The sequence below is a fragment of the Drosophila biarmipes genome, chromosome 3L (assembly GCF_025231255.1).
Source record: "Drosophila biarmipes strain raj3 chromosome 3L, RU_DBia_V1.1, whole genome shotgun sequence".
NCBI classification, from domain to species: Eukaryota; Metazoa; Arthropoda; class Insecta; order Diptera; family Drosophilidae; genus Drosophila; species Drosophila biarmipes.
In genome coordinates this window covers 9,006,643-9,034,156 of record NC_066613.1, presented here as the reverse complement: position 1 = coordinate 9,034,156, position 27,514 = coordinate 9,006,643, and the positions used below count along the sequence as shown (strand labels likewise).

The following is a 27,514-nucleotide window of genomic DNA, read 5'->3' as shown; positions in this document are numbered from 1 at the left end:
GATGTTCCTGGAAAGCGAGGCCGCTCAGGGCCATGCTAATACCTCCACCCTTCCTGGAAGCCGGAATCCGAGCGAGCCACTTTATCTCCACGTCGCAGAGATCATGACCCGAGGGATCGGTGATCCACATTTGCATAATTGCAGACCAAAGTCGGCGCTGACTTCGCCGCTGAAAAATAATAATTCCCTTTCGAGTGATTCAATTTCCTTGAGATGGCGCGAAAGCAGAGGAAGTTGGCCAGCCACCGACGCTTAGACCAGGAGCTGTCCTTCCACCAAAGACTCCTGGGCGGTGTGCAAAAGAGTTTCGGGTGAGCCAACTCATGAGTAATGGGCTTTCGTAACGAAGAATCTCCCGCAGATCCCCGCTGGCCTATCAAGCTGGTTCGCCCTTGGCGAAGGACAGTAGAATGTCGTAAGGAGGTATCGACACCCTGTGCTAACCAAACTCATAAGCTTTTCTTGTTCCCAGCGACTTGGAGACCTTCATAAACGTCCTGAAGTGTGGCTTTGGCACAGGTTGTCTGGCAATGCCGAGGGCTTTTCTGTATTCGGGCTGGCTGATTGGTCTTATAAGCACTTTCGCACTGAGCTCCTTCGTGCTCTATGCGATGCATATTCTGGTAGCCCTATATCATATGTTCAAGGAACTTGGAGATTTGATAAACCTTCTTTGCAGCTGCAACATATCAATGCGTTGGGAAGCCAATATAAAATTCCAATGATCAGCTATCGAAAGGCAGTGGAACTGGCTCTCAGCAGTGGTCATCCGAGGTTTCGTTTTCTGAGCAAAACCTGTGGGTTAGTTCAGATTAGTTATAACGTAAACCCTCGATAAAAGAGAACTCTTTAACTTAGATACTTAGTGGATGTTCTGCTGTGTGCCTATCACTTTGGCGTGGACTGCGTCTACGTGGTCTTCATAGCAAAAAGCCTTAAGCATTTGGGGGACATACATTTGTGGCCCATAGATGAGAGGCTGTACATGGCTTTCATTGCCTTGCCATTGATCATAACGTTTTTGGTACGGGATCTTAAAAGTCTTGTGCCATTTGCCCTAACATCCAATATCTTCCTGTTTCTAGGTGAGTTTTCCCCCGATCGTATTAAAAGCTATACTTTTAGTCTTATATTGTTCCATATAAATACAGGGTTTTTCCTTATATTGAGCTACCTCCTTCGGGGCCTTCCCAAGTTTGAAGAACTTCATGCCACTCAGCCACTGGGCCACTTTCCACTATTTTTTGGCACTGTACTTTTTGCCATAGAATCGGTTGGAGTGGTGGGTGTTCGCAATTCAAGTTTTAGTTCGTTTAACAATACCATTATTTCAAGATCCTAGCTCTTGGCCGCAATATGCGAACGCCGGAGGACTTCCTGGGTCCCTGTGGTGTCCTAAATAGAGCCATGATCGTGGTGATAACCTTTTATGCGCTCTTTGGTTTCTTTGGATACTGGCGGTATGGCCAAGATACGGCCAACTCTATTCTGCAGAATCTGCCGGAAAAGGAATTGTGGGTATTCCTAAGCCACTGTTTTACTACCCTAAATAATTTTGTTCATTAGTCTCCCCCAGTTGGTGACTGGAATGTTTGCCCTGGCAATTTTCTTCAGCTATGCCCTCCAGGGTTACGTAACTGTGGACATCATCTGGCGGAACTATCTGGAACCAGCGTTGGAAGAGGGGTCCACCAAGGCGGTGGAGTTCTTGGTGAGAATCGCCTTGGTAATCGCCTCGGTCCTGGTGGCCATTCAGTACCCGGACTTTGGACTTCTGCTCTCCTTCGTGGGGTCCTTTTGTTTGGCCCAGCTGGGTCTAATCCTGCCGGGAATCGTCGATCTCTGCGTTCGCTATGAGGAGGGCTACGGACCTGGAAGGATCCTGCTTTTCCGATCAATGTTATTCATCTTGATGGGCTTGGCCGGTGGAATGACTGGCACAGTGGTTACCCTGCGCACCCTCCATACTCGTTATCCCGTCATTAAGCGCTTTTAGTTAGAGATTTAATGAACTTTGAAATTTAGTTTTTATTTCAAGGGCTTTAGGAATATACTAACAATGCAGAAATTTGTTATTTATTTTTAAATATTCATGCTCTTAGTTAAAGCGCAAGAAAGTACTGAAAATGTAAAATTTTTATTTATTTAGAACAAAGAGCTCACTTTTTTATTTGTTTTAACACCTTGTAACACTCTTTACATTTTTGATTTTCATATTGCAGGTTCTTAGTAAACTCTGCCATGTCCATGTTATATACACTAAAAACTCACTTTTTGTATAGATTAAAATAAAAGTCAAAAATTCGAAATGGCCGATAAAGGGTAAAGAGGCATGCAGTGTTAACAATCGATTACTAACTTTCTGATCCGCAGAGGCTATAACCCTTACGAAAATCGAATTGTGGCTAAGCCGATATCGTAAGTTTCTCACAACCAATCATTGTTCTACGCAGTTAAAATTATTTTTGCAGCGATTTCGGGGCTTTCATTTCGCTGCTCAAGAGCGTGGTGGGAACTGGAGTTTTGTCCCTTCCCTTGGCCTTTTACTACGCAGGCATCATCAACGGCATTGTCCTGCTCATTTTAGCCAGTATAATGCTGGTTCACGGCATTCAGATGTTGGTGAGTCTAGGGAGCCATCCCAAAAGAAAGTTTTTAATCTAGAAATGTTTTTGTAGATTATTTGCATGGTGGAGTGCTCCCGACGGATGCAGGTCGGCTATACCACCTATCCACAGGCGATGGAGTACTCCTTCGGCCAGGGTCCCAAGTGCTTCAGGTACTGCTCCAAGGCGGGAGGATACTTCTGCGATGGAGTGCTGGGAGCTTCGCAATTCGGCGTCTGCGTCGTTTACATCGTCTTTGTGTCAGTCAACTTCAAGCAGCTCATAGACTTTTACTGGGGAGTGGCTGACATAAGGATCTATGTAACCGCTGTCGGACTCCTCGCGATAGGCCCGTTCCTGATACGGTCTCTCAAGTACCTGATACCCTTCAATATAGTGGCCACCATTCTCATTTACACCGGCTTTCTTATGATGATGTACTACCTGTTCGTGGGTCTGCCTCCGATATCGGAACGCAATATAGTGTTTGGCCCCACAGAGAAGCTGCCCTTGTTCTTTGGCATCGCCCTGTTCTCGGTCACCTCCGTGGGAGTGGTGAGTCCTTAAAATGGTTATGTAGGTTTCGAAGTTTTTACAAAAAGTTATAACTCTTTTACAGATGCTGGCCGTCGAATCCCAGATGGCGCATCCACAACATTACCTCGGTTGGTTTGGGGTAATCGTTTGGGCCATTGTAATAGTTTTAATTTCTTATATTTTCTTTGGGATCATGGGCTACTGGCGTTATGGTGATCAAACTGCGGATAGTGTCTCACTCAATATTCCCACAGATGAAGTGTAAGTTTTCCTGTAACTTTATTATTATAAAAGTAATAATTTTATTTGTTAAGTGATAATTTGTTTAATGAGTTTTTATCTAAAAAATGAAAGCTCCAATTCGTTAAAACTAATAACTATTATTTAAAACCCTTGTCATTCCCAGAATCGCCCAGGTTTCCAAGGCCTTTATTGCCATGGCCATTTTCCTGTCGTATCCCTTGGCCGGCTATGTGGTGATCGACATAATAATGAACCACTACTGGAACAAGAGTGGAGAGCTGAAGCACGCGGTCTTGAAAGAGCTCATCCTCCGGGTGGTTATGGTGATACTGACCACCATAACTGGCATTCTTGCCCCGAATCTGGGTCCCCTGCTGTCGCTGGTCGGAGCTCTCACCATATCGCTGTTGAACCTGGTGTTTCCCGCCCTGATCGAGATCTGCCTGTTCTACCCACCAGAGTATAACTACGGCAAGCTGAAGTGGAAGCTGGTAAAGGATATTTTTTATGTAATCATTGGCCTGGTTATTCTGGTGCAAGGCACCGTCTTCTCCATAATGAATATGGTCAAGGAGTGGGGCGGTAAGAGCGAGGCGACAACTGGGGGCACGGATGGAACCACTACAGTGGACACCACAACTACCGGGAATATCACCACCTTGCTGACCACAGCCATTGCAGCTCCCAATGAACCCACTCAGGAACCCGCTTTGAGATTTCTATAAAGGAATGGTAGTCCTTATATCATATATTCAGGTATGTTCTCCGCTGATACGTATTCTTTTCAGCTGCCCAATATCAATGCGTGGGGAAGTGGATATTGGCTTTCTAAGCTTTGAAAATGTGCATCGACTTTCCGTCGAAACACTGTGGAACTAGCTATCAGCAACGGACCTAAAAGTTTCAGTTTTCAAGCAAGTTAGCTAAGATCACTTGTTACTTATGGCCAAGATAAGTGCTCTATTCTGCAGAACTGAAAAAAGGAGTCCTAGGTTACGGAAAACTAATGGGCTTTGCAAGAGGAATAGCAAGCACGGTGGTTACCATGTGGACACCCACTTTCGTTATCCCGTCATTGAGTGATCTATGTTATAGATACTCTGTATTTTCAAAATTATTTTGTATTTCCGACTCAATAAATAATGATATATTATCATGATCAATGATAAACCAATTGGTTTTTTCTGTGCCCTGTAAGGTTGTAGGTGCAATATAGATATCGCAGTTAATGATAAGAATAAAAAGTTTACGCCTTCTGAAATTATCAGATATTCAATATAATAACTTCTCTTCACATTTTAAAAATCGTTTAGACAATGTTTATTTTGTCAAGAACAACCGAAATACTTTTTTTTACTTTTCTGCATTAAATTACATTTTCATAGAAAATTACAGTTTCTTAGTAAATACTGCCATGTAATTTACACCCACAATTTTTTTATTTAAATTTTGAAAAGAAAAAAACATATTTTCTAAATGGCGGATAAAGGGTAAGGACTGAGCCATGTCTTAACAATAGATTACTGAAGTTCTCATCCACAGAGGCTATAATCCTTACGAAAACCGAAATGTGGCTAAGCCGTTGTCGTAAGTGTCCAAATACCAGTCATTATCTACTCGGTTCAGCTGTTTTTTGCAGAGATATTGGTGCTTTTTTCTCCCTACTCAAGAGCGTGGTGGGAACTGGAGTGTTGTCCCTTCCCTTGGCCTTTTACTACGCAGGCATCATCAATGGCATTGTCCTGCTCATTTTGGCCAGTATAATGCTAGTTCACGGCATCCAGATGCTGGTGAGTCTGGGAATCCAGCCCTTAGGGAAGGCTCCGATTTAATACACTACTTTTTAAGATTATTTGCATGGTGGAGTGCTCCCGGCGGATGCAGGTCGGCTATGCCACCTATCCACAGGCCATGGAGTACTCCTTTGGCCAGGGACCCAAGTGCTTCAGGTACTGCTCAAAGGCGGGAGGATACTTCTGCGATGGAGTGCTGGGAGCTTCGCAATTCGGCGTCTGCGTCGTCTACATTCTCTTCGTGGCCGCCAACATAAAACAAGTCTTTGACTTCCACGTGGTAGTGGCCGACTTGAGAATCTATATAGCTGTTATCGGACTCCTCCTGATAGGCCCATTCCTTATACGACGACTGAAGTACCTGGTGCCCTTCAATATAGTGGCCACCATTCTCATTTACACCGGCTTTCTTATGATGATGTACTACCTCTTCGTGGGACTGCCTCCGATATCGGAACGCAATATAGTGTTTGGCCCCATAGAGAAGCTGCCCTTGTTCTTTGGCATCGCCCTGTTCTCGGTCACCTCCGTGGGAGTGGTGAGTCCTTGAAATGATTTAAAGTTTTCACAGTACTTAAAAATAGTTTCAACTCGATTGCAGATGCTGGCCGTCGAATCCCAGATGGTCCATCCACAACATTACCTTGGTTGGTTTGGGGTAATCGTTTGGGCCATTGTGATAGTCTTATTTTCTTATATTTTCTTTGGGATCATGGGCTACTGGCGCTATGGGGACCAAGTTGCTGATAGCATCTCACTCAATATTCCGACAAACGAAGTGTAAGTTGGCCATCTTGTACTTGCTGATATAAGCCGTTCTCGACATATTTAGAAAGCGAATTCTTCAGAATTGTTATCTACTCGTATTTAAGCCTAATCAACTACCACCCACAGACTTGCTCAGGTTTCCAAAACTTTCATAGCCATTGCCATTTTCCTGTCGTATCCCTTGGCCGGCTATGTGGTGATCGACATAATAATGAACCACTACTGGAACAAGAGTGGCGAGCTGAAGCACGCGGTGCTGAAGGAGAATGTCCTCCGGGTTGCGCTTGTGCTGCTCACCACCACAACTGGCATCATTGCCCCGAATCTGGGTCCCCTGCTGTCGCTGGTCGGAGCTCTCACCATATCGCTGTTGAACCTGGTGTTTCCCGCCCTGATAGAGATCTGCTTGTTCTATCCGCCGGAGTATAACTACGGCAAGCTGAAGTGGAAGCTGGTAAAGGACATTTTTTACGTAATCATTGGCCTCGTTATTCTGGTGCAAGGCACCATCTTCTCCATAATGAATATGGTCAAGGAGTGGGGCGGTGGACACGAGGCGACGAATAGCGCCACCGATGGAACCACCACTGGGGACACCACAACTACCGGGAATATCACCACTCTGCTCACCACAGCCATGGCAGTTACAAACGAACCCACCCAGGCACCTGCCTTCAGGTTCCTGTAAGGAGAGTAGAGAAAACCTTTGTATATTATTCATGGAGATACGATTTTGTAGAATTTATTTCGAACCATTTTTAAACAACTTTTTTAATCATTACAAATTTTTGGTGGGCCCAAGCGCCTTTAAATTTTAAGTTATAGTGTAATACTAGCCTAGCGATTTCATCAAAATTGTATTGTAAACCTTCTATTTTGAGTTGCTGGTCAGGTATACCCAAGTCAAGACTTTAATGCAGTGTCTTGGTGATATATGTGCAAAATTAATTGGTATCTATAAGAACCCATGTTTTAAAAATATAATGTACTATGTTTTTATTACTTTTACTGTACGAATGGTTGGCTTTCTTAAAAGTGAATTGTTCCATTATTGATGGCTCTCGATTTGCTGGTACTTTCCTTAGTTTGACTAGCCGGTTAACGAATAATTAAACACTCGAGTTCAATGCCTGGTTGGCGAGTCACTTACAGCCCTCCAGGCCGCAGGCGCCATTCCCAGAGGTCAGGATCGCCGCCCACTGATTTAACCCCCACCTGAGGCCGGGCACCAGCCATTATCGATGGCGATGTGGCATTGGCACGGCGGTTAATTCCCTCATTAGCTGTGGGAGTTGGCGGAGGCAGGGGCGGCATCGGAGGCTGCCTGGCATGTGGCAAGTGCGGAGCCAGCAACCTGCAGCAAGAAACCTGCAACGTGCCGCACGAGGCGGGCAGGCAGCAACCTGCAAGCCTGTTCCTGCGATGCCGGCCACTCGTCAGCCCACTTAACGATGTGCTCCGGAATTTATGCCGATATGGTAATGCATCTACGCTGCGACTGGGACTGGGACTGCGACTCAGACTGGGACTCTGAATCTCGGGACTGCCTCATTATGCCATTGATGGACTGCAGTTGAGCATTTGGATTGCGTAATTTATTGTTTTGGGTCGTTTCGGCCCGATAAACTGGTGTTTGGCCGCTGGCCGCTGACTGCGTCCCGTTGCCACTTCGATTTCAACCAAAAACGGTCAACGGGTCCGCTGTCATTGTGTGGCATTTTTTGCCAACGCCTGGCAATCTCACTTTCCGCCGGGGGATTGCCTGGCTCCCCCATTTAAGGCTCTAATTAGCTACGCAGCCGGCATGCAAAGCGATGCTATCTAGTGGTTTCCGAGGAAAAGCGATCGAGCCACACGTGTTTCTGGTCCTAGCTCTTATTTATATGCGAGCATGTGGACCCTAGCCCATTGGATCCCTCCCAGCGAGCAGGTCACCGGGTTAAGCAGCGGCCCGAAGAGTTCTGCGTATACGCAACTGCGACTCTGTGATTGCGGCCAGAGTGCCACAAATCATTTCCCAGAGCCGTTCTGCAGGAAAACTCAAACCCAGAAAGCGAAAAAAATAATAAGCAGGGAAGAGAGATCTTCGAGGCAGCCAATTTGTGTTCCGTTGCTTTGCCGTTTGTATAAATCAATTGGCAATGAGGCAGTGCCGGGATGATGCTCCTCGGGACTCGCGACTACCCGCTGTGCGGTGTCTATCCTATAAATTGCACCCCCATCCCCATGCCACCACCCAGTCCCGCTGTCCAGGCCTGCTCCTCCGTCGGAGATCGCCTCTAATGCGCTATGTGTGTTTGGACTATGATTTTTTCACTTGTTCGCGGTGCGTGCACTGGGTCCGTGATTGGTCTATAAATTACCGGGTTTATTGCGCTCCGAGGTCCACGCCCCACCCCCGCATGACACTGATCGATTACCCCAAAAAGAACCCTTATCGCCGCTTCGCAAATATTTGCCCATCCAAAACGCCCGTTTCCTTTCGGCTATCTCGGGCCGACCGAGTGATGTATTTGCCCGGCGACTTTACTTTCGATTTCAACTTCATTTTCGGATCCCAGATCGACGGCCACTTCGATTTGTGGTAAAATATTTGCGCAACTCGAGGGTCACTGCTGGGGATCATCGGAACACCGCGGTGATAAAGGCATGGATCGGAGTAAACAAGTAGTATGAGTAAGCGCGGATCCAGAGAAGGCGGAACTGGACAAATTCCCCAAGGTGCCAAGATATCCCAGCGAAATTATAAGACCAATTGCCCAATTCTAACAGTTTTCCTTTTAATCGAAAAGGTAAGTCCTCGAAAATATGGTACTTACCAATTCAAATATTATAAATATTTATAAAGTTAACAAAGTGAGAATAATATTATCATCATGGAAAAGCGCTATTTACTTAATCAGAGTAGGTTGAACTAAATTAGGTTCATGCTAAATTAATAACTATATTTCACATTTCGAATATTTCATCTTCAAATTTTCAATTTTAGATTTATTTCTTGAAATAAAAATGCAATTACTAAAAATAATGTTCGGGTTGTAGAGAAACAATGTCTTATGGTTCCTAGTGAGGTATCAAAAGGATGTCCGTATAGCAGCTTTAAAAACATACAGACATACAAGATTAATACTTCACAAATAGCTTCCTTTCTAAAATCAAACATGACTAGATTACCGAGTTGACCGACCGTTTATTGACCACTTTAACAGGACTGACGGAGTTTGACCCAAAAATCTGTGCCAAAATGCGGCAGTCACTGCTGCGGCACGACAGCAAACCGCAAGAGCGGCGGCCGCATTAATATTAATTAAATAAACGTTAATTCAGCGCATTAATGCGTAATAAATAATGCTCTTTTGAGCAGAAATTAATGCATAAAACGCTACTTATCGCCGCCGCCACGCACTTATCTGTGTCAACACAGAGCGCCACAAGATGGCAGGGGAGTTTGGCGGCGTGTAAGGGGTTCGCGGGGGGTGGAGCGGCCAGTGGGGGAGTGGGACAGGGAGAGGGGGAGGTAGGGTGGGGGGAGTTGCAGCAGCGGCCATCGCGCCTGACAAACGTATTGTCAACAACCTATAGATCCGCCTGCACCATAAAAAATATTATCCAGTATCTGGCAGTTTATTTTAAAGTTTGTAAAATAAAAGGTATTTTCAAATTAAAATAATGAAAAAATTAAATAAAATATTTAAAGTAAGAAAGGATGCCATTTAAGTACATGGTCAAGAAAATTAGAAACACCCTTCTTGTTTAAGTACGAAAATCCCATGATAATTGGATTACATCTGTTAATAATTATATTTTTTAAAATTACAAAAATGTTTTAAGCCAATTATGATATAATGATAATGTGATGTATTTTATTTTTAATAATAATAATCATTTAAAATATCTATTAATTTATATTGTATTAATATATTATAATTTGATTTAAGCTTTTTTTAATACTAATAAAAATAAAAATATAACTTATATATATATATATATAAATAAATAAATTGTAATTGAATATAATTTCAACGAAAACCGAATTTAATCTCATTGGCTCTAAACGGCACCCATTCACCATTTCAGCCGAATGCCTGTATGAGGCCACCCATATATTATTTTTCGCAGTGCCCTTGGGCTGCCCACAGCGATGGAGTCGGATCGAAGTGGAGTCGGAATCGACGATGTCGTTGGCGCGTTGCAATTACATGTCTGTGACAAGAATTTTAAATGAAAATCGCTGCGTTGTGTGCCGGACAAATGATTCAAACTTTCGCGTTACGTGTGGAAAATGTTTAAACCCGAGCCGGGGCCACGGACCTACTGCCGATCGCAATGGAGGCGCCATGCCAGGATTGGAGCTCGGCTCTTTTTGTGCGCTTTGCATGCCCAATGGCCAGGAGCCGAGTCGCTGGCGACGCATGAAATTAGAAAGGCATTATTGCAAATCTCTCGCTTTATTTATCAGCAATTTGTCAGCAAGTGTGCCGCGGCTCAGATTAAAGTGCCAGCCGCCACCTGTCCGCCGATCCCGTCCAGACTTTCTAATGCAATTCGTCTGGCGCACGCACAAATCGCCGCAGGATTGGATTGGGCAGGTGGAGAAGGTCTGATCGGACCCCAATGGGGTCAAGTGCGTCCGCAAACGAATTCCATTACTGGTCACCGCACATCTGAGCGGAGTCAATGTCAAGTTAGACTGCCATTTATGCTTGTCCATGATTTTGCCTCTAGAGTATTTCTGAACCTAATTAAACCCACTTAAGCCTAGAAGCCCATTTGAACCAGAAAACCTTTTAGTTCACATAATTTATGCATTTAAAAAAATATTTATAATGCGATTGATTCTTGGGAAAATGGGTAAAAATAAATTGATTTGGTTGGAATGTTGAGTATTATTACATTATTCAACACTTTCTTCAATTTTAATTTTAACCTAAATCTATTGTAACATTTATAGTGGGTTGCATTTTGATAGATAACACTTTCAGCAGCTTATAAAAATAAAGCATATTTTTAGTAAATAAACAAACTAAACATTTCAGGTTTGGAATTCCAATAACATTTTCCATCAATCCAAAATTTTTAATGCTATATAGCCCGGTTTGCCTAACATCTATTTGGTACCTAAATGAGATGACTATAAAAATAGTTCAATATTCCATCTTCGTAATATTTTTATAACCACTACCCTTTAACTTAAACTCAATTTGTATTAATTGCAGTTCCTTGGGCAAGAGCAGACAAATGAGTTATTGGCACAGGAAGGCCAATCTCCTTTCAGAAGTCCTGTTTTTCTGGGTGTACACCGGCCGGCATTAGACGAAGCTCCGCTGGCCTGGCCACATAACTCAGCTGGGCTCTCGAAGCGCCCTTCGCGCAGTTAACAAATAACATCAACTTATTAAATAAAGTTTCAATTCGGTTTCAGCGAGAGGAGCCGCAGCTACCGTGCTGGGTTCGCCGGGAACACGGGACCCAGGGAGGTGGGCCGAGGGACCCGGGGATCCAGGGATCGGCGATAAATCATCACATCGGAGGGGCACGGGGCGCTTGGCCATGGGTAACAGACGGTAACTGCGGCCAAGTTATGTGGCTTCATTGTGGACAGAATGAGCGCTTTTAAGCAGACAATTGCAGCCTGGGGCGCAGCCACAACAGGTAGGAGGACCTGCAGAGTGGGATGTTCGGGGAAGGAAGCTGGGGGCAGTCTTGAGAGGGGCAAAACACTCTCGCCGGCGCACAGAGCCTCCCACTACCCCTTGCTATTGTGGCAACTCCTGTCCTCCCGCCTTCCTCAGTGCACACTTTCGTAGGCCGCACTGCGGGCATAAATCATTCGCGCCCCTCGAACTCGGGCTGCTCCTGCTCCTCTGCACGGAGAAAAATTAACTTACATTATATGTATACTTAGGACAAGTATTTATGCTAGCAAACGGAAATTGACAGGGACCATACCGATAGGAAGTGTATTTACGGTCTTATGATTACCATATTAAATACTGAACGTTATAAATGCAGTTTATTGTACTGTATCATATTTAAATTAAGAATTTTAGGAAATACATTTATCATAATTTTATATAGGAATTTGTGGTCTGTTTCTATATTTTTCAGCTCTTAAAACACGCAGATTAATTAAAAAATTGATTTAGCTTTATCCTCCTGACTGATGCAGTAATACTAACAATTAAAAAATTTCTAACTATTTTGGTACTATGCAGATCAAAGGTATATCGAGTTTTAGATTTAAGATTTCCACATATTTGTACACTGTAACATATTTTTATTATTGCTCAGGCCTCAGTACCATGCACCTTTCAGTGCAAAATCCCCACTCGTTGCCTCCACCTAAATCACCCAAGCCACCAGCCTGCAATATGAGTTAATTTTTGCAGCCCGGCCTCGGCAAGGAGTTTGCGTATTTGTCAACTGCAAATTACAGCGTTTTTATGCCTATTTCCCACACAAAAAGGCTCCTTCCCTGCCCGCATGTGGGTGGATGTTTGCGATTTATGGCTAGCTGGCATTATAAATTTTCTATTAACCCGAACCAAGCGCACAGAAACCCCGGCCACAGTCAGCCTCCGATTCGTGAGCCCAGAACAGATTTGCATTGAATACCGGCGGGCAGCGTCGCAAAGTGCGTTGATGGGGCATTATCTGTTTAAGGCTTTAATTTTATTTCTGTTGCCAAAAATGTACGCAAAGTGAGTGCCCGAGCAGCGCCTTCTATGGGTTACGGGTCCTCCGGCTAGTGCTACTCGCAGTCCCAAGGAGGAAGCTCTTTGCATCCAATTGACTTGAAAGGCAGCGGGCTGCATCTCATTGAACCCGACAAATTGGTCATAATTTCAGGCAGCTAATCCCAATAAACATGGCCCAAACATTGTGCCCCTGACATTAAGCTGCCAGCCGCCATTGGCGACTTACGTCCCGAGTGAGCCGGGTAAGAAGCCAACTAATAAAGTGCCATTTATCTGGCCATCGATCGGCAGGTGGATTGGCCGGCGAGCTGCGCCCGGAACGCCTGTAAACTTGTCCAGCGCAATGGAAATGCAAGTGCGGCGATTCGATTTGGCCAGCGGCCGGGCGTACTATAAATTGCAAATTAACAGAAGTTCAAATCGAAAACGGGCTGCGATTTATGCGCCGAGTAAATGACGAGACAAAAGGTTAATCAGTTGCTCATCATTACCCCAGTATGCCCAGTTTGCTAATGGAAAAGTGATTAAAATTTATAGGTTGGCAGGGGTGTCAGGGAAAGCATTGATCAGGTACGCCCGATACAAGTTCTCCTTCATTTAAGCTTGAATTTTAAAAAGGAAAACTCGTATTAAAGGTTTGATATTTAATTCAAAGGCTTTATAATGTCTTCTTTATGTTTTACAACTCTAATGTTGAGTACATTTTAAATTAATGTTTATTTGGTTTCCAAAATTTATAAATCATGATAAAATGTATTCATTACAAACAAACCTAATCCTCTGAGCTCATACTTGCGTTGATTTTAAAAGAGCTTTTAAATGTCATTGATTCAATTTCCTATTAATATTCATAAAGATTCATATATATTCTTTTGCTATGGCGCAATTAAATAATCGTTCCTAAAAAGCTTTAAATCTGCTCATATTTATTGTATTGTATTATTTTGTTCTACTTTTTAATATGGCTAACATTCTTAATAGTTAAATGAGTGTTAACTCTATGTTTACAAGTTAAATCCAAAGTAGTCTACAAATTAATATTTTTGGTTCCTGGTTAGTTGTTTAAATTATTATAAAAATTAAAGGTTACGGAAATAAAAATACTTAACAAGTTTTAAAGAAAAATATATATTTTTTAACATTTAACAGTTCCTGGCCCAAAAGTGTTAAGAACTATTTCTTTACACACAGTATTTAAAGGCCAGCAAGTGCCTGCTCCTGGTCTCCATAGAGTACTGGGAAAGTGAGTGGGAAACTCGAGAAACTCAGCCCAAGAGCCAAGATCCGAGAGCCGGGCAGGCACACACGCAGTGTCGTGGGTCATTCTTGGCTCAATCAACGGGTTTCTGATTGGTTTCACACGCTGCCCCTTATCGAGGAGCCGGTGTGTGCGTATCCGAGTGTTCGAGTATCCGCGTATCCGCCAGATACGAGATACGCCGGCCTGGGCACGAACTTTAAACTCTCGCTGGGTAAATAGTAATTTTTCAATTGTGCACACATGTGTGCTGGGCCCTCGCACTCCAACCCGTACTCCTTCGCACTTCGAAGGCGATTGCGTCACAATGCAAAACGCTTATCGCTGCAGTTAAGTGCGAGTATCTTGTGGATACCACCGTCGCCTGGTTATCTGTGGGTGTAATTTTCTCACGGTTCAGTTTCTGTTTCTGTTTCTGATTCAGTTGCTCGGACCTCGACTTGAATTGAATTGCGTTTGCACATTTGCCTTTTCGTGTTCCTACACCTTTTTGCCAACGCTTTTTGTGGGTGATTACGATTACGACGGCCGAGAGGAGGCAGAGTTCCCGGAGCCCAGCACCTGGATAAATATCTTATCTGCCCAAGGGTTAAGTTTCCCTCGCTTCGCAGCGAATCGTTTCTGCTTTCAGCGCCTCATATCACATATTAATTTGATTTCGGCTCTCGCCGCTCAAGTAGCGTGGGAAAGCTCGTGGCTCGGGGCGATTCAAATGCGAATTGTTGTTCTGCCTATCGCCAAAACACCGCTATCAAGTGCTGAATTATTTGCCCCCGCAAAAAATGAACGCAAACATTTAACCACCAACGCCGCAAATCTAGGCGCTGGGAAAAGTCAACAGGGCCCAAGGTTACGACGAGTAAGGCCTTAAATTAGGTCGAAGTATTTAAAGTTCTCAAGAGGTCGAACGATTTCAAAAGCCTTACAAAAAGGGTGAAATGCTTACGTTGCGTTAAGGTGTTGCTTCCTACCAATATTTAATAGTTTTTTTTACTTCTGGAAGAGGGTCTACTTTAATAGGAAAAATTAAAAAAAGAGGAGATATCTTGTATTCCTAAGATTTGTAACTAAATTAGATTCACCGCCTTTCGGAATTAGCCATTTCTAAAAATTAATAATCAATTAATAGAGCATTTTCAAAAACCGATATATATAGAATTATTAAATTAAACAAATAATTTGTAGGAGATCCAAAAGAAAGTCATATTATAAAGGGGCTAAATTTGGCTTTGGACCCATGAAGAAATAAGTAAGATATTCAAAACATAATTGGCTTGGTACATTTTAGGTTCTCATTTTAGAAATAATTAAAAAACAAGTTTTAAAATTCTAAAACACAAATTCTAAAAGAGATTCCTTTAATTTAATGCTGTCTTCAGAGAAAGTGAACCTAAAAATGCAATAAGAGGAACCGATTTAAAATTCCGCAAGTATGATATCCATTCTGCCCAAAAGTATGCAATCTTTTAAAACAACTTATTAGCATTGCAACTGAGCCACTGAACCTTAATCAAATATTACAAAATACACGTCATAAGCCAGCCCCTTCCCACTTATTTTCTTTTTTACTTTAAAAATCGTAATCTAGTAGGTACTTAAAACAATCCCACTTTGGTTGTTTCAAAAGGTTTTATTATTTTTTTAATGCCTTTTTTTGCTGCCCCTGCGCAAGGAGCAGCGGTCTTTGTGTATTGGTAATCGGTAATATGTCATGATTATTGAAATAGGGCGTCGATAATGTACAGAGTAAATCAATGATAAAACAAATAATAGAAGAACGAAAACAAACTTCGGCTGCGTCCGTCTGTCCTGGCTTAGTTCGAGTAGGAACTAATTACGACTAAGTTGTTGTCAAAATCACTACGATACAAAATCACTTCTAAAAGAATTCTCTAAGTAACCTTGATGCCACGCCCCCACCTCCCCAGCTCGCCGAGGGCGTGGCACCGACTAAATCGAAATACTTTTGTTGTTTTGGTAGCTGATACCCCGCTGAGGGGACAATACGGGGATATACAAGTATATCAGGGATCGGATCGCGGAGGGGCAGGACGGGGGAGGGTCGGGAAAGGATAACCAGGGGGCGGGCGGGGTTTCGGATTCCTAGAAAACTTTGGTTAGCCCTAAAATTAGTTAAAAACTTAGCTTAGACATCCCTGTGCTTAGAAGAGTTTCATTAAAGACTACTTTAAATTAGATTAGCAGTATCTCAGTGGCCGCCGCTGAACTCGTCGTGGAACTCGATGATGCTCACGTAGGTTCCGGCCACGAAGCCCACCACGCCGAACAGTATCAGTCCGGAGTTCTTCCACAGCCGCCAGTTGAAGCGCCCGTAGCCGGGGTCCTCGTGGTACACCGCCAGCTCGATCGTCGCCGGCACGATCATGCCCAGCGTGCTGAGGCACACCGCGCCGATCAGCGAGATGAAGGGCCCCAGGTTGGGCAGGGCCACGGCGATGCCTCCGCACAGGAGCTGAAATGGGCGACAGGTTCGGTTAGAAAAATGTTTTAGGTTGGATAGTAAATTAAATGTTAATTCTTATTTTTTGTCTAAACAAGATACTATCCTCAATTTGGTCAGCAAAATAATAAGACATTTACTCCCTCAACAATTACAAATTTAAGTCTTTAAACTAGTGCAACAACTAGTAGCTTTTGGTATCAATTATAATAATTTTTAAATATTTTAAAGCAATATACAGTTCAGTACATAATACATTCTAAGGAGGAAATGTGTCAAAGTCTACTAAATTTTAAGTGGAATTGCAGAATTCCTAATTTCAGTATTTCAAATAAATTATACCCATCCTTGCCCTATAGGAAAAATAATGAAAGAACTCAACTTCGTTGTTTTTTATCAAAATCAATACTCTGCCAAAATTAAATAAAAATTGGACGACTATGTAATATAGCTATTTTTGTACTAATAGGTCGCACATATACTTTTAAATGTCTGACATGATTACTGAACCCCTTCAACTTACCACCAGAAACACGCGAAGTCCGTATTCACTGATGTTCTGCTTCTCCGGCCGGATCTTGTGCTCAAGACCCTTCCACAAGATTGTGACGGGCACGTAGAACTGCAGGGTGAAGGTGAAGAAGATGGCGATGGCAATCATCAGCTTGACGGATTGGGCCAACCTGAAAAATGTAAAGTAGTATGATTAATAATGTGATCTCCATGCGAGGAAATGCAAAACCCACTTGTCCTCCAGGGGCAGATTCAGCGTGATGCTGGCCTGGGTGTCCGGGCCGTACTTCAGGAAACCGAAGAAGCCGACCAGGGTGTACAGGGCAATCACCAGACCCATGCCGAAGTTCAGGACCGAGGGGCAGCCGATGAAGTGGCTGGGGTTCTTCATGTCGTTCTCCAGGGACATCACTACACCGATTCCCTCCAGGGCGAAGATCACGGTGCCGAAGAAGAGCGGCCACTCGGTGACGCTCACAATTCCAGGACGCTCCACGGGAGCGGGAAGATCGGAGAACATGTAGATGAAGGTGATCACAATGCCCACGAACATCAGGATGTTGGCGATCATGGAGAAGGGCGTGAGGAACTTCAGGTTGCGGACCAGGCACATCAGGATCAGCGGGGCCGTGACGATCATGATCCAAACCCGGATGCTCAGCTCCGTTTCCATATACACCCTGACCACCTGCTCCACGTTGGTGGCCACGAAGACCAGGTAGATGCAGCAGCACCCCAGCAGATCGATCACCAGAAACGTGTTGACCATAAACCGGATGAAGCGGGACCAGCGGTTCAGCGAGGGAGGTCCGTCGAGGAAGGCCTGCTCCGCCACGTCGGCGAAGCCCATCATCGGGATCTTGCGCCGCCGGCACAAGATGTGGGCGCACTTGACCAGGATGTGGACGCAGTAGGTGCACAGGGTGCCCACCGCGAAGGTGGCCGCCAAGCCAAACCACAGTCCAGCGTGGGAGAAGGCCATCGGCATGGCCAATATGCCAGAGCCCAGCGATCCCTTCAGCAGGTGCACAAATGTTTCCAGGTCCCTGGGAAAAATTGGTTAAAGTTATTATTAATAAGGTGATCTTTATCAGGTTTTCCAAGATCTTAGGATATTTTTACAATCTAAAGTAAATACCAAGATAGTAATTGTTATCTATTGGATACTCGAGGACACCAGAAATATTATTATCTGAACAATAAATTATTTGGGGAATTCAAAACACCAAGTACTATGCACAGAAACTAAAACACTTAAATATGCTATTTATAAAACAATTCAATTTTGTGTTTTTACAAAGCAGATTAAAATAGCAGTGTTTATAAATACATTACAATACTTTTTTACAGCTTACTTTTTAAATCTTAACTGCATAAAAAACTTTAAATCATCAAATAAATTTTCCATTTACCATCATTTTTAATGCCAATTCAAACTAACAATATACCAGGCTTATATTTTATTTTAATTTTTTAACAAGCCATCAATCCTAGATGACTTTTTGTATCAATTAAAGATAAACCCCCTTTGCGAAATAGAATGTCAATAAATAAATAAAGCTTTATTATCTACGCTAAGTGTTAGAATAGGTAAATAAATAGATATCAGCTGCCAAAAATAGTTTAAATAATTGCTAGGAGTAATGTGGCGTGATGCATGGATGTAGTTGCTGATTTGGGGGGTCTTCCTGCAATCCACATGGTGCAGTGATATATTTATGTACTATCGTGTATGTCTTCAAGATTTTCGGCACTGGCCAACAAATATTTTGGTGAGCTGTTGAAAATTCTCGCCAATTCCTCTCACGCAAGTGCAATGCAAGGTCTGGCGGATGCGTTTTTCCCTCTCAGATGAAAACCCAGAGGGTGGCAGGCAGGCGGATTTTCCTCATTCCACATGCTAAACGAGACGAGCAAAACATTGTCGGCGCTTTCGTTTTATTAGCTCGTTCGCCCGAGATTTTCCTTTGCGATTTTACTTATTTTTAGTTTGGAAAAGTAGTTGCCAAAACGTCCAAGGCCAATGCCAATACAGTTGCATTTCCGTTCTTTCGATTTGGCCCGATGCAAAGTCAAAGTCTGAGATCGGTTAAAGGTCAATGACGCGGGTGGGGGCGTTTAATTAAGGGGATTAGTCATTGAGCGACTAATGACTTGGATCAGCTGCTTTTCCCGGGTGCCAAAAAGTGTAGTGTATAGGGACAAGGTTTAGGGGGGTTTGAATGCTCAGTAAAGGTTGATAGTTACCATATTATATAGTTCCTAAAATACTAGTCAATTGTAGACTTGATTTGTCTTATAAAATGCCTAAAATATTAAATAACCTTCGAAAAAGTCTTTCATAATTGCAGTATTTTCAACATTTATCGGGTTAAAACATAAAATAATATGTATTTGTATGTATATGTAGCAGAATTTATTTTTATATCAAATCTGGCTAGAATCTCTTAATTACTGATATATTTACTACACATATTATAGGGACTTTGCTTGGCTATTACAGCAATTGTTCCAAAAATTGTGCTAGGAATGCCAATTAAGTAAACCTTTTTTCTTGAATCACTTTCCTAATCTACAGCATTTTTCCGCCTTAAACTGAGTACTCACGATGTGGGGTGCTCCACCTTGCGGTGCTCGAACGGGTTGTAGTTGCCATCCTCGGAGTCGTCCCCTTTTTTCCGAGTGATCACCAAGGGAAGCGTGGATCCGGCCGCCTGCTGCACGGGTACGTCGGCCATGTCCGAGCGGATGAACCTGTCCGAGGAGGAGTACATTTCAAACATGGTCGTGGAGGACTCGTTGTCGATGTTCTTGTACATCGCGCTCGAGTTTCTGTGGCCGTAGCGTGGTCAAAACCGAAATGGCAATCGCAACGGGAATCGCAATCGAATTGGGATCGGAGTCGAGGCAAACGCGGCCGCCGCCTGAGGCATCGACTAGACGAATGATTCGACTCCCGGCCGTAGAATCTCGAGGCGTGGGACATACTCTCATCTTTCGTCGGGGATACTCACTTGGGTTGCCCGCCTTTGCCGCCTTTGGGCTTCTCGGTGTCTCCGTAGCCCGCAGCGACCGTCGGGATTTTCTGCAACGAGAGGAAGGCGGCCAAAAGGAAAAGCCAAGATGAGTGCGGATCGGGAAAATCGTACAGAGAGAGAGGGAGAGTGCTGAAAATTCGAATTGCAGCGCTGATAGTTATGTAAAAGCTCTTCGCAGCTGCAGTGCGCAAAAGGAGGAACCGATAAATTGTGGCCAAGAAGCGGAAAGCAACAAAATACGCAAAACAAGATCAATGAACAAGTTCAATGCAGTTTTATGACACAAACTAAATAGATAATTGGCTTTAACTACTGGTCCTCGGGGCAACAAGAGGCGTATGCGTGATATCTAGGCTCTGGTCGACTTGGTCGAGCGACTCGTTTGTCCCTTAGCCACCTGCTGGTCCAGGGAGGTGGTCATCACGCCGGATCCGCTGGTGGCCACCGGCGGGGGGCCGCCCCGCTTCAAGGACATCTTCAGCTTGTGGCGCGCCAAGGCGGCGCCGGAAAGGTGCGGCTTCCGGCCGGCGCCCGAAATGGAGCCCTTGGAGCCCCCGAAGCTGGAGAGGCTCAGGCTCTGTCCCTTCTCCGACTGCTGCTCGCGGCGCGGCGGCAGCGGCGGCTTTCCAGCGGGGGCGTTCAGCTTGAGGTCTTCCAAGGTCAGGCTGGGTGGATCAGGGGCGGCGACGAAGGCGGTGGGTTTCCAGCGGGGCGGCGTGGGCGTAGCTGTGAGTGGGCGTGCTGGACGCGGGACAAATCTCTCGGCGCGTGACTCTTGCAAGCGGCGACAAGCAACTGATTCAAGGCGGAAAGCCAGCGCTGTAATGACGGCGACAAACAAAACACCGCCCCATCGCCACCGCCGAAAAAGCCACCGCCAGCCCCAACCACCCACCTTTCGCCCGGTTCTGCGCTCTACTGTGCTCTTGAGTGGGATCATACGTACGTCTGCGTCGACACCCAGCACAAGTTCACAGTTTTCATTATTTCCTTCGCTTTTTGGGTGCAGTCCCGCATGACGTCACGGCGAAGTGAACCCCTCTCTGCCACACGTGATCGTGAGAAAATCGGGGAAAATTGGGGGAGGGAGTGGGTCGGTTGGGCAGCTAGACTTTATATATATTGTTTTTCCGCGCTTTCTGATTAAAAGGCTGCTGAGCCAGCCGTGCGGCTAATGAGGAAGCTGCGAATTTGCGCCACAAATACGTGCGAAAAGGCACGAAAAGTAGAACAAATCGGGATTTGCGCAAATTGTCCGTTTAATAGAAAAGCTGGTTGACAATGCTTCGTTGTTCTTTATTTTTTCGTTGTTTGGAATTTTAATTGCGAATTTCAAGTGGCGCCGACTATGGGAGGTAAGGGGAAGCATAACATGCACTTATTGCATGCGATAAATTTGCGCAGCATGTTGCGCTACACCTTTTGTAAGCAAAATTTTTACATTTAGTATTTTTATTTGGTATTTAAGTAGAGATAGTAGGCGCCATCTGCAGTACTTTCGAGAAACTACAAGCGGTCGGAGGGTGTATCAGCTATTCAGGTGGTTGCGTTCGCTAATTAAATTTAATAATAATTTCTTATCTAGCGATAAGATATTAATTGAAATAAATTTTAATGAAATTTAATAAAAATAATACACTTTGAATAGTTAGTTGTATTTAAATACGATTCCTTTTAGTGTTCTTAATACTTAAAGATTATCCCGGGTGTTGTTATGCCTAAGGTATTTTAGTAGATGGTAGGCTTATCATAAGAATTTCAATGATCTTCTGATTTGAGTAAATAAACAAATAGTTTTAAATCCTACTCCATTCACAATGGAATATTTTTCATTAAAAGCCCAAAAAAATGAATAAAAAATACCCGGACAAGAAACCCAAAGCCGCAAAACGTAGATATTCAAACCATTTAAAGTTTTAGTGCGCGCGTTCACGCTTGATTGCCCCCCGCCGTGCCAAATTTGCACAAACAAATTTTTGAGAACGATTTGCCCACATTTGCTAAGAATTTACAACCAGCCTCTTTCCGCTTCGGATAACATCAACCCAGCGAGCAGAAAGAGTTCCCCAGTGCGCAAATGCAAGGGCAACAGAAACAGCGCGGTGCTCGGAAAACTGAAAGTTGGAACTTGAAAGTAGATAGAAAATAATTAGACAGCTGCAGGGCCACTAATTGCGACAAAGCGCCACTCAGTCGGTTATTCAATCTGTCAATCGCATGCCATCCATTCCATGTTGCTTTCGAATGAGCTGGCTACAGAGGGAGAAACATCTTGGTCTCATGGCTGTTGTTACTACTAACTTGGCGGATTTTACCTGCAATAGTAAAACCTCTTTAGGTAAAATCCTATATTATTAAATCTGCCTGTTGCATCGTTACCTTAAAAGTAACTTTTGTTTTGGTAATAATATAACGATTGAAGTCACTCTCATTTTCTATCATGTTGTCATTAGACTTACGTCGAGCTCATCTGTGACAATTTCGATTGACATGCTACCAATTTCGCTTCATTTTTCGATCACTCAGAAAAGGTTTAAGTGGAAACAACATATTTGAATGTAACCTTATAAAAAAGTCTTCTGAATCTCCTAGCTATTCCAAATTAACAGAAAAGGGAATAGAAAGTTATCTAATTTATTTAAATAATAACCCTTTAATATTAGCAACTTAAGTGGATATTTTGCTCACTGCATCGCGAGCGGAGCCAAAAATCACTTATTGCGTTGCACTTTTTATGGCATTTCAATATCGTGAGTTTTCGAGGAGGCAAAAACTAAACAGAAACGTGTCGATAACATAGAATGCAAACAGAGTTGGGGATGGGTTTTTCTGGGGGTGGGCGAACAGGTGGGCGGCAGCCGCCCCGGAACGACGACACGTGTCGCTGCATCGACTCAAGTTCGGCGGAATGGAGCCCAGTGTAGTTCGCATTGCAGAGCGTGTGACGAATGGCAAATTAAAGGGGCCGAATTGATAATGAGTGATTGATAAGGGCCAGGTACCAACAACCTATCCTAATTAAGATATCTATAGATATTCAATAATAAATTGCCTTTTTTGGTGAATGGTCGCAGTTTAGCTTTATTTCTTTTAGAATGAGGATAGAAAACACTCCTGTCACACCTAAAAATAAATAGTTACACCTCATCGATTTGCATTGCTTATCTCCCAATTAGCCCAATGCAAATAATACAATCTTGCATGTTCGCCGAATGTCGGGTTACTTAATAATAGATAATAGTGATTTCTGGAACTGCGCAAAACACCTGTCGAAATACCGGGGCAATATCTCAATGGCCGAACCGCATCAGTCAGCGAAGGCGTGTGATTTACGACAGGTGTTTCCCGATTTTCGCGCTTCTCCCAGGCGATTGCGATAGGGAAGCCTATTAATTAGGGGTCTTATCTTGCCAGGAATCTCAGAAGCTTACGGCGCTCGTAAGGCCCGGCCGCCGACATTGTGTGACTAAGCTGGCGAGGCACCGCCTTCTTCCGGAGCCCCTAGCCCCCTTTTGCCAGGAAAAATGCGGCATTCTAAAGTGCACGGCGCTCCGTGTGCTTTTCTAATTAAAACTGTCAATAGGGGGGTATAAAAGCAGTGCAGCCCGAGCGAACTCCCCGGCTCCGAGCTGCCTCAACCTGGCGTGCCATTGAACTTATGTAAGCAAAAAGTGGAAATGGATGTGGATGTGGATGTGGAAACAGAAACAGAAACGGCAAACAGCGAAATAAAAACGGCAAACGACAACAAATTGCAGTGGAAAATTTTGTATATTTGTTGGCAAAATGCGAGCCACAAAAAGTGCAGTTTGCAGTTCGCAGTATGCAGTATGCAAACTGGGAGTGCAAGCCGAGCTAGGCACGGAATTTGACATCGGGGGAATCACGTGGCCGAGGGTTCAGTTCCCCTCCGTCAGTCAGAGATCCACTTATTCCCCCACATTTCCGCGGAATGGCCACCACCCGGGTTGCACCCGTGGCGCCTGCAATTTGCGACAGTCGCAGATAAGATATGGGCCATGTTGGACCGATCACTCCGAACCACGAGTGCCCTGAATTAAGTGGATCAGGCCCATGAGCGTGACGGGGATCCTATTGTCAGTGCTAAATTAAAAGCCTTTCGTTCCATGTCGTTTCCAATTTGCAGTACGCCCGAAAGATTGATTGGACGCCATTATTGACTGATAAATGCAAAGAATTAGGGGTCTTAGATACCTGCCTAAGTACAACATTTTAACATATCTTTAAAGTAGATATATAATTTCACAAAGTTATGCAATCTGCAAACAACGTAATAACTCTTAGATGTATCGATCACCTATCAAATATTTACATTCCTTAAGATTTGTAATTTGCAATAGATTCCGATGAGTTATCAAACTTATTTATTGACCCATTAAAGAAACAATAAAATACCTACATTTTCCTTCCAATTTGCAATATATTTAATAATTTATTAGTACTTAGAGGAGAAAATAATAATGGCTTATGACCTATAACTTATGCAACTTTTATGGAAACGAAATATTGTTTTTTGACATCTGAGTAGCCATAAAATGACTTGCTTTTCTCAACCCTAAAATATGGATACAAAAAAGTTCATTGTGTAGTTATTACACTTATTTCATAACAGCACATAATAAAATCGTTTTACTAGTAGGAGTACACTTCTACAAATTGTCAATTTTCTTTAAAATATTATATAATATTTAATTAAGCATAAAGAACTTGATAAAAAACTTTCAGATGCAGCACAGGGTCAATAATTGGTATCAGTCAACAAAAATTCCCTCTCGAAAGTTCCGAAGTTCCGAAATGGATTCATAAATATTTAGAAGTCTGTGGTCTATTGGCTGCCGCTCCAGTAACATAAGCCCGACGGCATCGAAACCGATCCAGTTGGATCAGGAGTACTACGGCTTGGTCCAAATTGCTCGGAAAGTCGTCATGCCGAAATCGGATCAGATCGGTACGATCTACTCCCTGTTTCCAGAACAAAGCCATCGGTTGTTGTTACCTGTAGTGCTATAACTACAGGGGGGGAGCGCGCTCTGCGTTCGGGTTTCAAGTGCAGGCTGACGCAATGTGCAAGTGGAGTGACACGGAACACCCCCGTAGAGGGAAACAGAGCTACGGCTAAGAGCTGTGGAGCTGTGGAGCCGTAGAGCGTCTCCCATTGGACACACGCTCAGTGGAAAGTTACCGAGTGCGAAACCGAAACCGAAACCAGCGCTCGAATCGGTGCCAGAACATTGCTTTGCCGCCGACTCAGCGAATTCCGCAAGCACTTTTTCCCTTTGGCGCTTGCGCAGCAGCCAGAAAGACGAGGTGTTCCATGAACTCGAAACCCCGAGAACCGCTGACGCAGTAGGTAGACGTACACGCCGCGGCGTAGCCGGTCGCCCGAGTGCCCTTCGCTCCGAGGGTATAGCCGTAGGCCCAGGTCCCGGCAGACGTAGAAGTGCAGCCTGGCGAGTGGAAAATTCCACTGGGTGCCCTGAAAATAGGCAGCAGCAGGGGAACAACGAAGAGCGCGGGCAAGCGGGTGGAAAACTGTTTGGCCTGTTACTCATAACAACAGGCGATAAAGGAGCGGGCGGCCAACGGGAAAAGAAAGACCCCAATCATCCCCGAAATTAGACTTTACTTTGTTATCAACCCAAACAAACGTTAGCCCTCAGATTTGCATAAACAATCATTTACGAACGCGAATGCAAGCCGGCCATCGATCAATAAATAAACAAGGCATTAGAGGGTTAAGCCCGGGTCTTCTGAGCCGGACGCGGAGAGGTGTCACATCACATGTCCGTGGCAAAGGCCCGTGTGCCAAATTAATCAACGGAAAATTTTATCACTCGCCGATGATATGCATAAATCTGAATTTTCAAGAACCGAGGTGATATCATAGGGGGATTTCGGTGGCTCATCGGCTCAAAGGGAGGAGGTGGAAATTTTTGGGGGAGGGAGAAAGAGTCAAGAAGACAACGCAGAGTGGCATATAAATTGGTGATATCAACACAATGAAGTATTAAAAATAGGAAGGAAAGAATAACAAAGGACCTTTTCCTAGCCTTAGTTACTGCCGAAACAGCCGTGGTATGGGGGTGTTTTTTCGAACATTCTAGAACTTGCATTTCAGGCCTGTTCCGAACTTCACTTTGTTGAATTTCATTGTGGCAATGCTAGCATTTAGTTTACTTTTAGTGCAAAGTACTTAAAAGACAACCATATCTCCTAAGGATTTTCAATATAATGTAAAAAACTAATATCTTTCGAGTGCAAATAAGGACCAAAAACCATAAGGCACAAAAACTCAACAATATGTGTTTATCTACGGATACTCAGTGAACTGTTTTGAAGAGGAGTGTAGATTTGAAAACTAGTTTTTGCTAGAGGATGCCGAGTCCCTCCGGCTCAAGGAGACGACTTTACTTACAGTGTACTCGGTGGGCGCCAGCGGCGTCCGCGAGTCGCTCTTATGGAAGCTCATGGCGACGGTAGCGGTGGTGGTAGTCCTTGGTCAGCCGGTGTCCTTGCGGAGGCAGGATCAGGCCGTGGGGGGTAGGGATCCTGGTGCGCGAAACGACGCCACTCGGAAGTCGAGACTGGCCTCCAAGCACTTGTTACAGATACAAAACAGAATTGAAGGGCAGGTTTAATAGCAATGCTCGAGACTCGTCTCAGAGTGGGTTGGAGTTGGGGTGGAGAGTAAGAAATGCAATATTACTAATGCAACTTGCGAGGGAGACCGTGACCGGGCGGGGAATCGAATCAGTGGTTTCGAGGGCGAGTGGTTTTCTTTTCGGAGTTCCGGCAATCAACCGCACGGCTTGACAAACAGAACAAGAATGCCAAACCCTAGAACGGCGAGTGGAACCGAACCCCCGACTTCCAGGCCGCTTTTCCCCGAAGAGAGCGGCGACAGTGGAAAGAGAGTGCGGAGAGTGCGGCTAGCCCGAAGAGAGAGCGGAGCGCGCGTGTGCCGTTACAAGTCGTACCCGATGTCTCTCCGGTGCGCGGGTTCCCTTGAGGATCTGGAAAAGGAAATCATGGCTCACAGGTCGGCTACTGAATCAGTTCCGGTCCGAGATTAGGAGCGGTTTGGGAGAAAGCTGGACGCACAGCAACGTAGCATAAACAGCATTCGCTGACTCACAACTGCACTCCATTCGGTAGATAAAGAAAATAAAGGCAGAGTTTTTAGAGCTAGTAAGAGTCAGCATTAGATTGATATTTACTAAATATTTATAGTCTTTAAAGCCTTCTTATTAATTTGTCACAATTAATCTAGTGTTCTCAGTGTTTCAAGCCCGTCCACATAAGAAGTTCAAAGGATTAAAAACCCGTATAAAATAGTAACACCAATGAGGATAAAGACACATAGGAGATTCCCTAAATTTGTATAAGAATAACCTACAAAACGACGACAAATTTCCATATTTCAATTTTCCTGGTCCCAGTAATCAGGTGAATCAGCTTTCCCCACGCTGGAAAGATAACCAGACCAGATAACGACTGGCTGGGAAAACTGGAATGGCTAATAAGCCAGCGATACCGTCCAGATAGACTGCACGGATGACGGCGAAATGACGATTCAGT

General features: G+C 44.1%; 4 protein-coding genes across 4 annotated transcripts; 3 read left to right on the top strand and 1 right to left on the bottom strand.

Annotated features, from left to right (window-relative positions):
* Positions 1 to 134: 134 nt before the first annotated feature.
* On the top strand, positions 135 to 2,147 carry LOC108028796 (proton-coupled amino acid transporter-like protein CG1139). Its single transcript, XM_017100779.3, has 8 exons — positions 135 to 311; positions 362 to 415; positions 473 to 623; positions 680 to 801; positions 859 to 1,085; positions 1,152 to 1,282; positions 1,336 to 1,514; positions 1,567 to 2,147. Exons 1-8 carry the CDS (start codon positions 214 to 216, stop codon positions 1,994 to 1,996), a joined length of 1,392 nt encoding a protein of 463 aa, XP_016956268.1. The 5' UTR covers positions 135 to 213; the 3' UTR covers positions 1,997 to 2,147.
* Positions 2,148 to 2,183: 36 nt separating this feature from the next.
* LOC108028794 (glutamate transporter polyphemus-like) lies at positions 2,184 to 4,560 on the top strand. The gene is made up of 7 exons (XM_017100775.3): positions 2,184 to 2,322; positions 2,374 to 2,418; positions 2,472 to 2,622; positions 2,679 to 3,161; positions 3,226 to 3,404; positions 3,550 to 4,118; positions 4,175 to 4,560. Exons 1-6 carry the CDS (start codon positions 2,309 to 2,311, stop codon positions 4,109 to 4,111), a joined length of 1,434 nt encoding a protein of 477 aa, XP_016956264.1. The 5' UTR covers positions 2,184 to 2,308; the 3' UTR covers positions 4,112 to 4,118; positions 4,175 to 4,560.
* A 147-nt stretch (positions 4,561 to 4,707) lies between these two features.
* On the top strand, positions 4,708 to 6,960 carry LOC108028795 (glutamate transporter polyphemus-like). Its single transcript, XM_017100778.3, has 6 exons — positions 4,708 to 4,876; positions 4,929 to 4,973; positions 5,026 to 5,176; positions 5,235 to 5,717; positions 5,781 to 5,959; positions 6,074 to 6,960. The coding sequence occupies exons 1-6, from the start codon at positions 4,863 to 4,865 to the stop codon at positions 6,633 to 6,635; spliced, it is 1,434 nt and encodes a 477-aa protein (XP_016956267.1). The 5' UTR covers positions 4,708 to 4,862; the 3' UTR covers positions 6,636 to 6,960.
* Positions 6,961 to 15,513: 8,553 nt separating this feature from the next.
* On the bottom strand, positions 15,514 to 26,773 carry LOC108028529 (proton-coupled amino acid transporter-like protein CG1139). The gene is made up of 7 exons (XM_044094733.2): positions 26,643 to 26,773; positions 26,352 to 26,534; positions 19,892 to 19,962; positions 19,485 to 19,631; positions 17,111 to 17,923; positions 16,888 to 17,047; positions 15,514 to 16,376 (listed from the first exon to the last, which is right to left on the bottom strand). The coding sequence occupies exons 2-7, from the start codon at positions 26,403 to 26,405 to the stop codon at positions 16,113 to 16,115; spliced, it is 1,509 nt and encodes a 502-aa protein (XP_043950668.1). The 5' UTR covers positions 26,406 to 26,534; positions 26,643 to 26,773; the 3' UTR covers positions 15,514 to 16,112.
* Between the last annotated feature and the right edge of the window lie 741 nt (positions 26,774 to 27,514).